Raw genomic sequence first — 18,206 nt, forward strand, 5'->3', positions numbered from 1 at the left:
CCTTGTGGTTTTGGAGTTTAACATTTTCCACCTTTAGGTTCATCATTGTATTTTCAATGTTGCCTTTCCAAGGAGAAGAGCTTTCATTCTTCCTTCTCTTTTTTTGGGTTTGACTATGTTAAAGAACCTTTCTCACAAAGCCGTAGGATGACAAATTCCAGAACCTGTTTAATCATGGGTTGTTATAAAGGTAAGAACATATTACTTACTGCAGTATTTCCAAATCTGATGGGTCTAAGAGCCTCAATGTGTGAAAGAACAACCCCAAGATAAACAGAAGTGTACCCTAGCACTTCCGAAAGGACAATATTGATTTTACTATGAAAATTAAGATATTCTTACTCACTCACCCAGCCTCCGTTTATTTAAATGGATAGATAGCAAATACCCAAGCATAAGAAGCGTGAAACAATTGGAGCTGGCCTCCGTAATGGTGCTTCCCACCGAAGGTTGGTGGAAGTGATCTCTTAAATCAGAGCATAATAAGTAATGCCCAGCCCAGCATTGCATAGTAATTTATTACAGTTGTGTTTTTGAAATGCCGATAAAAATAACCAGGTTGAAGTGTCCATGAAAACTACTCACAATAGGGACCACAGTATAGCCTAGCATTCTTTTATGCAGCAAATAATTATTTTTCAACTGGGCTCTTGATCAACTGTTTCTAGGGTTAGGGTTGCCAGTGGTGCTCTGAACCCCAGTATAGGTGTGAAAGGCCTTTATGCAATTCAGATCAAACTTCAAAACTCTTCCAATATCTAGGTTCAGGAAGCATCGTTTTGCCCTCTTAAGTAAGAACATAATAAGGCGCTTATGACTGAACAGCTGTGTCCTTGAAGAGAAACATACTCCTTTGTAATATTTCTCTAAAGGGGTGGGTCTGTGCTGAGGTCTTTGGAGGCCAATGCCACAGGAATCTTCTTCCCTTAACTGTCACTGAGTGGATAGCGAATTAGGAAAGGTTCTGACTGATGACACAAAACTGTAACTAGGAATGTACTTCGTGAAGGGGACCACAATGCAACTGAAGTCATGTTAGCCTGCTAGGTCTGTAGCCTAGGAAAGAAACTGGACTACTTCCCCAAACTTCTTTGAAGCTCTCGCTAATTAATCAAAAGATACTCTTTTCACAATGGCATTTTTGGGACCCTTTTACTAGAACTGACGAATTGCATGGCGAACTGAAGCATGAATATGGTGACAGTAGGGTACCGTCTCTTGTATTTTCTTTCAGGGAAGGAATCGGGCTGCAGAACCTAAAGATTCCTCTGGGGAAGAAGACAAAGCGCTATTAAGTAAACCCACATTGCGTCATAAAAATGAGTTCCTAGTATTTCCTGTGTGCTGGGTCCCTGACCAAGTCTTCTCAAGGTGAAAAGGTATGGTGAGATCGGTGTGAAAGGGATACACAAAGCAGGTGAAGTGAGGGATGCCCAAACAGGGGAGGGGGTACTTTGACAAAAGTGACATGCATCTCTGTCCCACAAGGCCTTCACATTTGTGCTATAAAATAGGGTGTTTGATGAGTACGGGAATCTGATCTACTGCGCATCGAAGAAAAGCCCATGAAAAGTATTACTCTGGGCACTTAGGGTGTGTTTTTGAAAACATCATGCCCTTTGAAACTGGCTGTACAAGCAGAGAAAACGGGTAGCAGGAAGTATATGGGTTTAGGGCTTACCAACAGAGGGTAAATCTAGCCCGACATTTGGGCTATTATTTTTTAAAACACCACTTTACTGGGCTCTGCTTCCATCTACGTGGCGATGGACATCACACACTGTGAAGAATAACGATGGGTAGGCCTAAGAGTACCTCCAGCAAGTCAAACATTTATGAATCAGTTACTAATTAGCATGGGTACTTCCGATTTTAACAGACATTCGTACTCTGTGATCTACAAGAACCTTTCCATTTTAAGAGAATTATGTCCTCTGTGATATGTTCCTACTCAAAGATTTGATTTTTAATATAAAACATTTTTTTTCAGTTGGGAATCTGTGTCTTACTGTCTATGCAACATCACAGGTCATATTTTTTTTATAGTACATAATTACTATGGAATGCCTGTCCAGCTAAATCTTTCTGCTGCCAAGCTATACAGGAATGCAATACATATTTGTTTCTCTTTGTGATGGAATTATTTACACCTGCGGTAAACCAGGTATAAAATCAATTCAAATGGGCAAGCGGTTGACCGTGCTAATTCTGCGGTAATGTTATGCGATGTGCGTTAGTGCCACTTCCCTCTGGTTGTTAGGTTTGTTCCCTGTTATAGTCTTGTTTGCTACTCAGTCAAAATTCAGAGATTGCAGCACCTCTTGTTAGTGTTGTTTACTATTTTTTTCATTTATGATCCAGGTTTTCTTCGCAAGCATACATCCTCTCCGAGTTAGTGCCTTCTTTTCCGATGTTGATTGAGGTCACTTTTTGAAGTGAAGTTTTTTTCACATTCAACACACGTATACGGTTTTTCTCCAGTATGAATTCTTATGTGTCCATTAAGATTATCTTTCCGATTAAATCTTTTAGGGCAGAAAGGACATGGGTATGGTTTTTCGCCAGTATGTGTTCTATAGTGTGTGATCAAATGGCCCTTTCGAAAGAAACTTTTATCGCAAACAGTACATGCATAGGGTCTCGCTGCTGAACGTGCTCCCGCATGTCTACTGAAGTCCCTCTCCAGAATGTAACTTCTCTCAAACTGATCATCTGTGCACGATGCGTGATTTTGCTGAGCGTCTGGAATACCATTAAGAAAAGCTGAAGTCCTTAAGTTGTCTTCATATTCATTATATTTTTTTGTTATCTTTATTCTCGATCGTCCCTGCTGTAAACCGTAATGCTCTGCGTTGTTGAAACCATGTTCACTTTGAATAGGTTTCTTTCCACTCATTTCTTGATGGCGTTCCGACCATTGTTGACTCCTAGAATTCGTCACCCTAAGAGAGCTATGGAACATCCTAGCATTTGGTTTTTCTGATGAGGTTTTATAGGGTGCTGTAGAGTTCCTGGTGCATTGTTTCGACTCCCCAGCTTTTTTTTGCCTGTTTGTGCTTCCGTCACCTGTAGGATTGAAAGAAGAGTCAGTCATGCCAATAAAAAATATGCTTACAAGAAAGAAACAGTACTTAATCCCGCAATATTAGTCAACGTACATGTGTGTAAAAGCATTACATTCTGAAGCAGTATGAGATGAAACAATGATACATTCTATTGTAGCCGATTTGTAGTGCGTGTGGCTACTTAATGGGTCTCCCAGCACTGAACACCAACAGGGCTCTGATCCATCACAGTAAGAATACAGTTTCAAGTAAAGAATTACGAGCCTGTCAGATATAACACCAAGGACCTGATTCACAATTTGATGAACACTCCAATTTCTGGATGAAAATGCTTAATTAACCTTGAGGAGAGTCAATGGGCTACATTTCCTACTGGGTACCATACTGATTACGGAAGAAACTCTTGGCATGGGATTCCCCATTAGATTTGCCTTTGTTGGGTAGAAATTGTAGGATTTCCCACTACGTCCTTGTTTTATTGTACATGTTTATCATATACAAACAGCGAAAGGTTTATTTATTTTGGAAATGTTTACCTTGTTCGGCGAGTATCACAACGCGTTGATTCTGAAATATCAACTCTGGTTGTAATAGCGGGAATTCTTTCCATAACCAGTGTTTGACCAGCAGAGACATTTTCAACCTTCTTAACAACATAGTTGGGAGCATTTTTATCAAGAAAGTGCTGCACTGGGCTTGCTCAGAACAACAGTATTATCTGAACTGTCATGCAAAAAGTACAGTCTTGTAAGCAATACCTTCAAGAGAAACTTTGTGCTGAGTAGCTTGCTTTAAGGAAACAGGGAATTAGTTGTGTGGTCTGCACAAGTAATGGGTCCACAATCCTCCCATTCACTGAGAATCAAACACCCCATTGTAGCGCCTGACTCTCTCAGGGTGCCGAAGCAGAGTAGTAGAAGACCTACTCAGGAGAGGGACGCAATAATAACAATAAAGGACTGCCCAGTCTGTGCTTTTTCTTTAGAAAAGAAAAAGGTAAATTTATTACACATGCACTACTTAACACACACATAATTTACAAATACACTTTGTTATATTCCCGGGCTAGGATCATGCACCTACGCAGCTTATTTCTTACATTGTGTCCTCACAATACCATTTCAGCCATGAACGTTTGCACATATTTGAGTTTACGACAATGCTGGATTAGTTTCCCTGAAACTAAACTTGTTTACACATCTAGCTTCACACAACATTATCACAATACCCTGAACATCATGTAAAAGGTCTCTTTTCGCACAATGTACAAATGCCCTTTCTATTTCCTTCCACAGTGCGACAGGGCTACCTACATATCCATATCATCACAACTCGATACGCACATCGCTAGGCTGCTTTCTAATATAAAAGATGAGCATGTGGATAGATTGGTAGAGGAGGCACTTCAGCTGACACTGAGGGTCCCTGCATGCTGAGACTTCACCACGGAGCAGTCTCACATCTCATGAGGGGTATCCAATTTGTGACCAAGATGGGGTCCTTCATTCTATCCCATCAGGTAATGGGGTTAGATCCTCTCTTGGGGAGATTCTTTGCTCCACACCAACACACATTCTAGGTACACTTAGGGTAGGGTTTGCATAGGAGAAGTATACCAGATTACTGCCTTTTTTTACATGACTGTTTAAGCACCGTGGTAGAACTATATCTACTATTTACGCATATGGTGCTTGTAATTAGCCCCATTTTTAAGCCATGCATGGCTCATTAGACGGAAGATCCAGTCAGGAATGCTGCGGCACCCAGTGGCATGAAGATCGCATGTGGTTGTTGCAGGGCATTCTGGCTGGCACTTCCTAGTCTCATATATTGGTTTTGCACTTGCACTTTATCGCTTTTAGCCCCACTAAGTTGCTGTCATTAGGAGGGATGGAAATGCTAATTATGGTCTGTAATAAGGACCGATGTGTAGGTAGTATTAGCCTAGACAGCACTTTAATGTTTTTATACTCTCATTTATAACCTGTTTTAGCATGTTTTCATTGTCATGTTGTATTAGTAGGTTTGTCAATTTGTCAATTTGTATACTGTATCCTGGCTGACGTCGGACACTGGACGGGCTGCTTCCATATATCTATTATCTCCTATTGTACTGTTGCTTATATTGCTCACTTTTTATTCATTACAGTGTTTTTATAGCTTTTATGACATGTACTGTCGAAATAAAGCTTATACATCAATTACTTTTATCTGCTTCTGTCTACTAATCATTGCATCACATGTATTTTATAGAAGAATAACGTCTGTTCAATAATCCTATTGTAAACGTTACACTATGTAGTCTCTGTATACTTCTCTGAAAAAAAAATGAGCATGAGTGACTGAGCGAAAGGTTCTGTACTGTTTCCACGATCCCTGATGGATCAGGTTGTCATGTTCAGTGGTTGCCAGAAACCATTCACTCCTTGATAAGGTCAGAAGTGCTTACGGTGGCACTGTGAGCTTGCTGGTCTATAGGCCAACAAATCCTACAGGGGGGTCCGGAATCAATCTATACATCAACCCCAACAAACGTGCTGGTCTTAAAAGATTAGTAGTAACTGCACGACAACATTAAACTAGTGAAAATACTTATAACAGTTCATTTGACCCCTAAAAGGTCACCCCCCTAAAATTCACAGTATCCCGCACTCTGTACAATATAGCAAAATACCATATAAGAGGGAGTCACTTTAAATTATGTCAAGGTTACCACCTTTAAAGTCTACAATCACATGCACATCATGCCTTCACCGACTTCAGTAATCCTGATCCATCTGCCATCACTATACTTAATAAAGTATTGCAACCAAGTGCACACATTATAATTAATAAAACACTGCAGCCTTTCAGGAATAAACATTACCGTCAGCACTAGCAACACCTTTAAATAAAGAACTGTATAATGATAAAACCAGTCTTTCTTAAATTTAGGCCACAAAATCTGCAACCATATGACCAACCAACAGAAGTAGCTGTACTCCCAAGCTATACAACTAAAGTTGCAGCCTTTGGAGTGCTTAACTTTAGGAGACAAAACCAGGGGGCTCATTATTCCTTTGACCCTGTCAACCTATGGTCAGTGCCTTTTTGAAACTTACTTTGGGAGGGAGCTGCTGCATTCCTGCAGACCCCCGTCCTCCCACACACTCTTCTGCTCGCTAATGGTAACTCTGTCATCTGGAGGTCACAACATAAAAGAGAAGTTTGGGCTTGAAACAGCCCCACGGTCCTTATGTGGTGAACCCTTGCAGGAGCATGATTTGGAATAAGCGGCTACTGCCGCATTCTTTTGATTTGGGGGGGGGGGGGGGTTATGAAGCTCCCCCGTTCCTTTTGCATCGGGGGCCCAACAATTGGTTCTTGGGCCCTTTTTGTCTTTGGGGTGGCGCATCAAAGCTCCCTTATTTCTTTGGTGGTGGAGGCGCCCGAGTTGGGGGTCTGAGCCTCCACATACATAAAATGGACCAGGGGGTTGGGATCCATAGCCTCCTGAGTGCTGGGAAGATGGCCCCACTCAACCCCCTCCCAGGGATCTTCAATAAGTAATGGTCCTTCTCATAGACCCCCAGGAGCTTGTGCATGCCGGAGGTTTTACTGGCCTTGCAGTATAACTCCAAATGCTCCATTTCCTCGCTGAAGGGTTGCTGGAGTCAAATATCACATTTTTCTTCCCTGGAGATCTCAGGCCCCATCATGCAGATTCTTGCAATCATTAGTTCATTTTGCTCCTGGTGGTGAGCCCTAGGTTTTTTTTTTCTCAGACCACCTGGCCTCTAAGGTGGCACACTTCACAGGGAGCTGGTTCCACTGGCTCCCTGCACCAGCATTTGTCCATCATCTTGTCCTCTGAAGCTTCTCTCCTCCTGTGTGGAAGCAGAAGTACAGTTCTTCTCCCAAACTGGTCCTTAGGGCGTAAGGGGACCAGTTTTGCTGATCCTGGTGAGTGGTCCATTGGCCTTGGGGGCCAACTGTAGCCAGAGTCCTTAGTCCAAGACGGCATCAGGGGGTTTCTCCTTCCAGTTGTCCATGTCTGCCACTGTCCAGTCGCAATGTCCAGCTTCAACAAAAAGCACTCTTCCCCCGTGTGCAAGATTTTTTAATTGGGTGTGGAAAGTCCTAGAAGCCAGGCGTCCCTGGTCAATCCTATGGTGCCACATCACCTCTCCACCCCTGTCCCAACCCTCCTGCACAGCATGCTGGGACAATTCAAGATGGTGCCATCAGGAGCTATTGGTCACATCCCCTATATGGGTATCAGCTTTGCCTCTCACTGACATCACAGCCAGGGCCTTTTCCATCAAACTTTAAAGAGGAAGCCCCTCCTGTGTTTGCACCTCAGGTCTGGGCTCCCTCCTTTGTTCAGTGGGCCTGGGCTGTCCCAACCCTGGTACAGTGTGCCAAATAATTAAGGGATGCAGATTTTCTTCCCTACCCCTTCCTCCTCAGGAGGGGAGTTCAGCACTGTTAATTGCTCCCTTTGCATGGGGAGGCCTTAGTTCCTTCTGCTGGAGAGCAATGGAATTATCTTGGCCCAGCAGGGCAACAAAAAGTCGGGACTTTGATCTTGAGCTGAGACAGAAAAAAGGGACTATTCTGGAAGACTCATAAGGTGTCCATACATCTGTTTGGGAATTTCATATTGTTATTCAATACCTCTGTGGACGTTGTAGGCATCGTACTGTATCATATATATTTTTAAACTTGATAATTTTGTAATAATGTGTAATGCAAATGAATTGTTGTTTTTTATGTGGAACTTTTATGAATTTTATGAAATTCGAATAAAGGTCTTTTGAACTTGAACTTGTAGGCCAACTGCACTTTAAGGCAGATTTCTTCCATGTCTATAATAAAGTGCCACTGCAGACAAAACAGTAAACCTCACTGACTTTCCATATGAATGTCCACTAATATTATAAGGCCTACCCTAGGTCAAATTGCAACCCTGCAGACCCCCCCTCCCATGCCAGGCTACCTAGGTGAAGTATCCACGCTGCACCCAATGGTAGTCTCACATGTGAATCCCTAACATGTGCACAGGCATGTAGGTTCACATGTAACCAGCCAAGTGCTCCTTAACCTTGCTGCGTTGCAGCAGCCTTATCTTAAAAGGCAAACAATGGTGGTAAACAAGTGCAGTCCGTTTAACGGGTGATTTCCGTGGATGAGACACCAGTTGTGGGGCTCACCTAAGGTAAAAAGAAAAAAATCAGTGATCTAAACGTGAAAAATCTGGACTAATTAAATGGGTAGAATCCATTTTGTTACACTTGCCCAGTAGGAAGCACTGCATATTTTAAAGAATACTCTACTGTGTAAAGCATTTGTATGGTTTTGCCTCAGTGAGGTTTATAATAAGGGTTACCCCATTGCAATGGCATTAGTCCAAATGCATTTGCGGTAGGGAGGTGTGCAACGTGTGTTTTTACGGGCTAAAATAGCAATCACTGACAAAACAAAGGTTAAAGTGACGCTATACCTAGGTAGTACCGTTAAATAAAACTGGTGAATTTCAGTGTTTTTATTTGAGTTTCAAATGTAACATTTAACTCACATTTTCTCCCCACTAAAACGTCATTTTAACCATTGGTTATTTTTCAGTTCAAAAAATTCTATAGTCACTGAAAAAACACAAAGGATAAAGTTATGTTTTGGTAAGGTGAAAATGTCAATAAAAATTAACATTTTAAACTGAAAAGGCCCCACTAAAATTCACCATTTACAGCTAAATTAAGTAACGATAACATGCACCTTTGGCACGCAGTATTGTTGTGAATCTATCTAGGACCCTAATCAAGATATCCCCGATACATGCCCTTTTATGGTTATAACAAAACATATCCTTATAAAGGCATAGGAATCATGTACATATCTAGTCATAGCCCATGCAGTCCAAATACGGCAAGGCTACTCCCATAGACTCCTAGAAAGTACAACGCGTTCTTTAAACAAACCAAGCCTCCAGCAGCCCGGGAAATCCCCCTGCTTTTGTTTTGATTTGCACAAGAACTCCTGGAGTCCAGAAAGAACTGTTAGTTCTTAGTGACGTCTTATGTCCAACCTTACGTCAAACCCGGCACCTTCCAGGTATAAATATGCCAACGTTGCCTTAAGCAAACACACGGTGGTTTGGAGCAGAGCGGCTATCTACTTGCCTGATGCCCAGCTGATGCGAGTGCTGAAGGAAGCCGACCCTCCCAATTGACGCACTGAGAGAGACGCTGTCTTTTCTCCTGCTGAGAAATTCCAGCTCTGGTGTTTCCAGTCACCCTTGCGGGTTGCTGGGAGATCGAGTCCTGAGAGAGATACAAGACCTCCTTCATTCTAGAACCAAGGTACGGAGCTGATTAAAACCTTAAGACAATTCTTGACTTAGATTCTTGGCAAGAACCAACTTAACTTAAACTGCAACTTACTTACTCCTTCCCACGTATTAGGCTTAGGTCAGGTACACCGGGGTAGGCGCATCTTAGAAGCACCAGTTGAGTACGTTAGTCAATGTTTTTATGTATGTATATATTTTATCTGTTTTAAAGTATCATATGGCTAAGAAACCATATCCATGCTTTTACAGTATTATTTCATAATACTCCTTTTACTGTACGCACTTTACTTTATGATAAGTATTGCAATTGTGGCAACTCACTTCTCTTGCATGAGAAAAAAGACTGCTCAATAAATAACAACTTTTATTGAAAACGCCCGTCTCTCTATTTTTCTGCACTCCTGGTGAAATTAAGCATGCACGATTGACTGTGTGAAATAGCTACTCCTGGTGAAATTAAGCATGCACGATTGACTGTGTGAAATAGCTGTCTATTGTTTTCACACGACTCTAGAGATATACTCTTTATTCTGAGGGAGCAAAGTTTTCATGTTTATGCGGTTGTCAGAAACTAATCCCTTCTTGTCTAATCGGGAAAGTTAACTCCTTCCTGTTCATTCGAGAAAGTTTCTAGTGACCTCTTAGCTAGCTGGCAAACCTAATTAAGTCTAATATAGTCAGTAGAGACCTAGATGACCTCAGGCCTACGTCTACACTGCTGTTTATATTATTCCAATGCGGAGTGCCTATTGGGAATATAGGAACTACACTACATGGCGCCCAACGTTTGGTAAGGCGATAATCTAACGCAAGACACTAGAGTAACTCAGTCGTGCTTTTCACACAGACCCCTTTTCCCGTAAAAACTCCAAAAGACGTCTGGAGTGGGTAAAAGGTTAATATCCGCCGGAACTTAGTAGGAAGAGATTCCTATGTATTAGTTTTTGGTTTAGTCAACGTTGAAGGATACAGTGTTCCAAAATATTGTGCACCTAATCTTTGTTTCCTTGAAACTTGATCTGCAACAAAAAACTTTTTGTCAATAAAATTCCGGAAGGTGATGAAGAAAGAGATGCTTTAGCGTCTCAACTGTTGTTAGATGACACAACTCTCCAACAGAATGACCCAAATGCTATAATCATTCCGGTCAAAGTAAGAAGAACTATAACTCTTAAACTTATAGAAAATGGACTATCATCAAGAGGTGGTACAGTCATATTTGTGGTAGAGGCCCATGAATATCGGCAGACAGAGGTATTCTATTCATGGATACATTTTCCAGCAGCACACGCTGTGACACAAGACTTCCACTATTACAAAATAGAGGAACCTCCGGATGAATACGCTCCTTTCGAGGACGTTGAAATCCCACTAACTTACCAAGAGCACCTTGCTCTGGTTTAATGGCGCCCTAAAACATCAAAATCACATTACCAGGCTCGGTCCACTAGGTAGACCAGGAGCCACGTGGCCAGTTCTAGCTGTCTACACACCACATCCCGACATTGAAAAAATTTCAGATCGAGAACTTTTAGCTCAGCTAAAACTGCTAATTAAAATACATAGACAATTTGTCCAATATGTCATGCGGACTTCAACAGTCCAACCAGCAATAAAAATTCCACAGCACACCCCTCACCAGGGGAACACAAATAAAATCACACCACAGAATATACAATCAGCCATTGGCAAAATACCCGCAAAACGGGAACAAATTCCATTCTGGTTAGCACAAAAAAATCACTCAGATAGAGGCAGTATTTTCTGATACTACACCTCATGAAAACCACAGAATTCTGACTATCTGTCTTCCAATGGGGATCGCACCACATGTGGAGGACTGTGACACTTGGGGCACAGTCTTTGCTTCTATTTACACAAAAACACATGGTGCTCCGTCTATGGCGATAATACCAGATGTGCTAAGACAGATTCAAAATGAATACGGTCCAGAACCTGCTTTAACTCTAGGTATGAAATTACTGAAAGACTTTAAACAGGTCTCGGCTATATTATTAGCCAACGTAAAAGGAGAAGCAGCATCTGTGGCGATCCGCCAGAAATTGAAAGAAACAGATATAGCAGAACAACCTTTTGAACTTGCCCAATAATTGAAAAATCCTATGAAGAACTAGGTAGAGATAGTTTGGGTGGGAAACCAGTAAAACCCCAACTAACTGAAAATCTTGAAAAAACCTTTATTAAAAATAATCTCAACACTCCAAAAAAGAGTTGGGAGGGTAATAAACAATCCACTCCCAGAGAAAAACGTTTTCAGTCCAGAGGAAGGTCTCCTCAACGGAGAGATAGATCTCCAGACTGAGGAAGCAAGTCTCCCCAGAGGGAGCCCTCTGAGAAAAGATACAGCCTTAGAGATAGGGATAAATTAAGAAAACCTGACAGATCAAGATATTGATACACGTCCCTCTCGATCTTTTCAGACTTCCTCACAGAAATCGGAAAGAAGAGGACGGTCAGAACACAAAGAAGAGCACGTCAAGTCCAAAGACAAGGAACCTGCTCATCAAAGTAAAAAATTACAATTTCCAAAGAAGAAGGTAGCCAGTATTAAAATAAAACATGCCGAGGATACTGAGGACACAACTGAACAAGCATTTACAATGCAACGGTTTCGCCTTTGGAAAAGTTAGAGCTATTGGCATTGTAAATGACAAAATTTGTATTTATATGTTGGTTTTGAAAACAGATAAAGAAATGGCATTGTCATTTACATTGGCAATAGCTCAAACTTGCGTAAATGCAATGGCTTGTAAAACTGGAGTTGCATATACACTTACATCCTCAAAATTGATAAAACAATGCCACATATTTGCACAACATAATCATGTTATAGGGTTTACAATTGAAAAGACTTGGAGCATTGGGCAGACCGTTTTAAGAATGGTTAAAATATCTTCTGAAACAGAATCCTACTTGGTGTCCAGCTCTGTCTTTGGTCTCAGGCTGTAAGGCTGCCCTGGTAGTTTGATTTTGCACACGTCGTTCCCATTAAATGGCTGTACCATCACCTTTCTCCGAAGAAGACCCTTCTGTTCGTCCCGATAAGCCTCTCTCTTAAAGCTGGAGGGCATTACTGACCAGCAGATGCCTGTGTCCCCCGGCACAAATCATACAGGGGAGATGATGTGGCGTAACAGCCAGAGCTGCCTAAACTCCTGGTTCCTGGCCAGTCCTAGCCCGACATTTTCACGTAGTGCCCCCGCACCCCCAAAGCTGCTGCCTTACCCCCCCTACTACCTTGAGATTTAAATCTGTGATTTGCTGCTTGCAGATAGATTTGTGCAGCACGTGCATTGTTCCACTCAGCTTCATAACCCACGATTTTACGTGCACATCTCCAGGTAAGCTGTTTCCTTCCAGCAAGGATTTCCCAGGCTTGGTGAATTTGTATGCTCAACTGAAGCCAGAATATGAGGCTAGCCCAAGGGCAAGCAGAGTGCCCTGAATTAGTGGCATGCCAGCCAGCACCCAGCAGAGTGCCCTCCGGCTACTGGCCGAGGCGCCAATAATCTTCCCCGGACCAAAGGACGACAGGAAAAACGGGCCCGACCCCCGAGGCCATGACCCCCACGCCACAACAATCCTCTGCAGCAGGTAGAAATATTTCACAGGTCACGGGACACTCCGTGGGAAAGGTCAGCTCTTAATTTGAATATTGTATTCATCTCGGAGGGCCTCTTGGCTTTCTATCAATCGGAATGATTTCAAAAAGGCCTTGGGCAGAAACAGAGGGGGGAGGTGAGGGGGGGGGGGGCGATACGGAGGAGGGAATTCCGAAAGAAAGGGCAAAGCTGAAGACCAAGCACATTAGGGATACAAGTGTAGTGTCTCACGCACAAGAAATAGCACGGATAGAAAAGAGGGGCGACTGGAGACCGCTTAAAGTGCTCGGAGCGGGCAGTGGAAGGGCACGCAAGGGAAGGACAGACTAGACAGGCCTACACAGACACAGCTGCTCGGATGCTGGGGAAACCTTCATCCTGCTAAGAGGAATTCTCTCTCACCGGCGCTGACCATTGAAAAAAAATAGCCTCCTTTTACCTAAAAATAAATTGAAATATCCTTTGCTTCTGCATCACGCTGCATGTAACTCTGGATCATGCAGGGTTGTGCCAGCCAGTTTTTCCAGCAGAGACGCATATTTCATTTGCATACTGTAGCCATCTGAGCACGCAGTCTGAATAATTAAACACATGTAAGCATTTCCCGGATCAGATACCGAGCTTTTGAAACCTACCTAAATGTTCGCACCGTAAATACTCGCACCTTGTGCCTTTGATCACTTCTTATTGTAATGCAAAAGTAATTTTAGAATCTTATTTTAGACAAGGAAAAGCACGGACAGCGGGAGGGGGGGCAGGAAAGGCACGGACAGCGGGAGGGGGGGAAGGAAAGGCACGGACAGTGGGAGGGGGCAGGAAAGGCACGGACAGCGGGAGGGGGGACGGGAAAGGCACAGTCACAGAGTGAAGAAAGGAGAGAGCATGCATCCACATATTAAACGAACAAGAGAACACGCTTCTTACATGATGAGGGAGAGACCATAGAAATGAAAAAGAAGAGATGTCTTCCAACACGGACATATAGCGCATTGAAATAGCCTTGGCTATATGTGTAGCACCTATACACATGCCCTACGTGATTCATGAAACAGTGGAGCTTTAGCACACATACCATACGAGAGAAATACAGGATAAAGTGCAGCGGCATACAACGAGAGATTTGAGAGTCCAGCCATCATTGCACATGACGTGAAGGAAATCATCCATAGGAAGGAAAATAAGGCACACTTGAGGCGAACGGAAAACAGGCATTCATTCACATGGAGTGTATGAAAGTTCCCTCATTGGCACGGAGATAAAAAGAGTTATTCATTTACATAGAGGGAAGGCTCGGCTCCCTAACTGTCGCGCAGGGAAGGAGGGCTGCGCCTACACACGTAGATGAATGGTACCCTAATTGTCGCGAGTGTAAAGAGAGCATGCTCATTCAAATGAAGAGAAAGAAGGCACCATCACGGAAGCAGGAGGAACGAGGTCATGGTCATTCACACGGGGAAAAGAAGGTCCCCTCATTGGCGCCGACCGCCGAGGAATATAGGGCATACTTTTTCACGAGGAGGGAAGACGACTGCCTCACAAGAGAGCAAGAGCCTGGCCTCATTCACGACGAGGGAGGGGGGACGGGAAAGGCACGGACAGCGGGAGGGGGTGCGGGAAAGGCACGGACAGCGGGACGGGGAAAGGCACGGACAGCGGGAGGGGGGCGGGAAAGGCACGGACAGCGGGAGGGGGGCGGGAAAGGCACGGACAGCGGGAGGGGGGACGGGAAAGGCACGGACAGCGGGAGGGGGGGCGGGAACAGCAAACGGCAAGAAAGGCAAAGCAGAAGGCAAGAAAAAGCACTGACCTGGACTTCTTCCGGCGGCGGTCGGCCTGAAATGACCAAAACAAACCTTCCCCCCCCAAAAAAATAGGAACCGCCCACCACCGCAATTATGTTACCAAAAGGGCTGAATGCCTACAAACCGCCGGAACGCCCCCGAATCTGCTCCGGCATTGACGGACAGATCTGTCTTCCAATGGCTAGCCTCCATTTATGGAGCTAGCCAATGGAAGACAGTGGCGGGGCTAAGCCAACATACTCTTCTCAAAAGATTTCGCCTTGCGCGAAACGCTGCTGCGCAGCTTTCGGCAAGTCGAAACCTAAAAACGGAGAGTGGGCCCAGACAATGCTAGACAGCGCAGCAGAAGTGACCATAGCTCGCAAGATCCTGATGAATCTTCTGGAGACAGTGGACACGAATGAATACATTCAAGTGGAAACTGCAGATACCAGAGTTAGCAAACCCCATAAATTATACGAAATAACATTGCGTATAGAGGGGGACAAGACTAGGAAAGTAAGGGATCTCTTTTGGGACAAACTTCCGAAAGGCTATGATATCCTGTTAGCTGAAAAAGACTGGCCACCAGAGTTTGTCAGGGAGTGCCCACATGGCGAACAAATGGTTATGCCTGCCTTCTTAAATCATATTCCAATTCATAAAAAATACACATTTGCAAGAAAATGGGCAGTGGCCCAAGCCCCTGCATTATATAAAAACCATGTAGGATGGGATGAGGATTCTCCTCCCCACAAACTCCAGTTAAAAAGTCAACCTACTGCATAAGGGCAGTACCAAGTTAAACAAGAAGCTAAAAAGCAAGTCACGGAGATCTTAGATCAACTTGAATATCAGGGGGTGATTGAAACATGCACCTCACAAATGAACAATCCTTTGTTTCCTGTCTCCAAGCCAGACGATTCAGATCGTCTAGTTTTGGACTACAGACACTTAAACTCATGTTGCAAAACATTTGCAGTACAAAACTCACACAGTGCAGCACTAATAAATAACATTGTGCGCAAAAAATACAAATCGACATTAGATATCTCTAAAGGATTCTTTTGTCAAAACATTGCACCTGAAAGCAGGTATTTGACCGCTTTCTCAACAATGGGTTCACAAAAAACAATTCTGTCGATTCCCACAGGGATTCAAGAATAGCCCAGGATTATTCTCAGCAAGGGTAACAGAGTTACTACAAATATATGATGATGAAGCATTATCTTATGTCGATGACATCTATCTCACAGATGATGACCTGGAGACTCACTTAAAAAGAGTGAACACCATAATACTTGGGTTCGCAGCTGAAGGGTACAAATTCAACTTTAAAAAGTCACGAATTGCTCACCTAACTGTCGTGTTTTTAGGATATGAATTATCAAGTGAAGGCAAAAGCCCATCAGACAACTTCTTAGAGAAGTGTGCTGTACTCCAAGCACCAAAAACGCTGAAGAATTTACAATCAATACTAGGTTTCTTGAATTTCGGAAGAACATACATTCTAAATTATGCAGAGAGGGTTAAACCTCTGAATGAATTAATAAAACCTGATTTCAAACAAATCAATTGGACTCAGAAACACACAGACATTTTTAGATCATTACAAACAGACATGTTAGCTAAAACAAAACTGCAAACACGCGATAACGTACGCAACCTTGTAATCCGAGTCATCCCAGGAAGATGCGGATTCACCCACCTGACCTCTAATGAGGGAGAAACTGTACCAATAGCTTACAAATCACACTTGTACACACAAGCTGAAATAAAATTCAGTTCTACTGAAAAAATTGTAACTGCGGTTCAAACTGCAGTAGCAAAAGAAAGAGCCCTAGCCCAAGGCAGGAGCATATCTGTTTTAACAGCAGTATCAGCCCTTAAGGCAGTAACAAGACCACGCATTCCGAATGCTGTGGCATTAGATCCAAAATGGATACAATGGGAAAATTATCTTGCTGCAGAAGACGTGAAACACGCTTTTGACCCGAAAATGAAAAAAATAGAAGATCTAGAATACAAACATGAATATCCTCTGTCAATCGAAATTCTGCCTCTCGAACAGTACACCTGTGTAATCTACATGGACAGATTTGAACAACACTACGATGTGGATAAAAAATCCTACAATGCAGCGTGCGCAATTGTTAAAGGTCGCTGGCGCTTTGGTAAATTCAGACCGATAATCAACAAAACTGAATCACTCAGAAACTGAACAGCTCAGCGAGCTGAAATAAGATCTTTAAAGATGGCGCTTGAAAATGCCGATCGCGAATTCCCCACACTAATAGTGTGCGATTCGCATTACTGCGTCAGGTCTTACAATAATGACATGCAGACATGGATCAAAAAACGGTTACAAAGATGACACAGGTGCCACAATAAAGCATAAAAAGCTCTGGGAACAAGTAGTTATTTTGCAGAAAGAACTACAAAAGACTCATGTGATACATACACTGAGTCATCAACGTGATGGCGTTCACGTTGCAGGGAATTCATTGGCTAACAGAGCCACAGCGGCAGCGGTTCAACCGGATTCCGTAGTCACAAAAAAGCGTACTAAAAAACAAATAGACGGTGAAACGCTACTAGCAGAAAAAGCCTCAATGAAAAGCAACTATGCGGCGTTACCTCTAAATTATCCACTCGGAAATAAATACTTAATTGATGCAAACTCCGTTCCTTTTGCTCAAATCCCTGGAGTGGGGGATAGAGTAATTCCAAACACGAACCGGAGGGCTTACTTGATTCAAGAAGCACACATGGGACAGGGTCTGAGGCACCAAAAGATCTTGAAATCTCTAATAGAATTACAATCAGAATACTGGTGGCCGGGGATGAGCTTGCAAATGTACAACTTTGCAATGGATTGTCAGAACTGCAACAGAGATTGCAGTTGTGAACCGGACCAGACTATTGCCAGGACACCTTTATTAGAAAGCATCAGGCTATCTACACGCAAAAATCCAGCTGGAGAAATGCGTTCCCATAATTATTAAGACTAGATTCATTTAAGATGTAGACACCAGCGCTCGGCTGACGCCAGAACTGTTATAAAAGATTTGCGAGTCTTTATCGGCACATACGCAATTGGCATGCTACATTCTGACCAGGGTCCTGCGTTTAGCTCTCGAGCTTACAAAGAGGCCATGACCAGCATGGGCATTGCATTGCGGTACTCTTCTCCCTTCCATCCTGAGGGAAATGCGGTAGTGGAAAGAAAAAAACGTGACATAAAGCAATCTATAACGGCGAGGGTATTAGGTTCGGGTGATGGGTGGGTCAAACATCTAACAAGTGTCCAACGTAGTCTTAACAATCTGCCAAGAAATTCTCTAAAAGGTGTCACTCCATACGAACTATTGTTCGGCACTAGAATGCAAATCCAGGACTTAGATTGTCA

General features: G+C 43.1%; 1 protein-coding gene across 1 annotated transcript in view; it reads right to left on the bottom strand.

The window, feature by feature from the left end:
- Window positions 1-499: 499 nt before the first annotated feature.
- LOC144763334 (uncharacterized) overlaps window positions 500-18,206 on the bottom strand; it is a 414,265-nt gene continuing 396,558 nt past the window's right edge. The window contains exon 7 of the mRNA XM_078648822.1: window positions 500-3,066. Coding sequence (XP_078504948.1) covers window positions 2,393-3,066 — 674 coding nt within the window. The 3' untranslated portion in view covers window positions 500-2,392. The remainder of the gene's footprint in view (window positions 3,067-18,206) is intronic.

Source organism: Lissotriton helveticus, chromosome 6, assembly GCF_964261635.1.
Source record: "Lissotriton helveticus chromosome 6, aLisHel1.1, whole genome shotgun sequence".
NCBI classification, from domain to species: domain Eukaryota; kingdom Metazoa; phylum Chordata; class Amphibia; order Caudata; family Salamandridae; genus Lissotriton; species Lissotriton helveticus.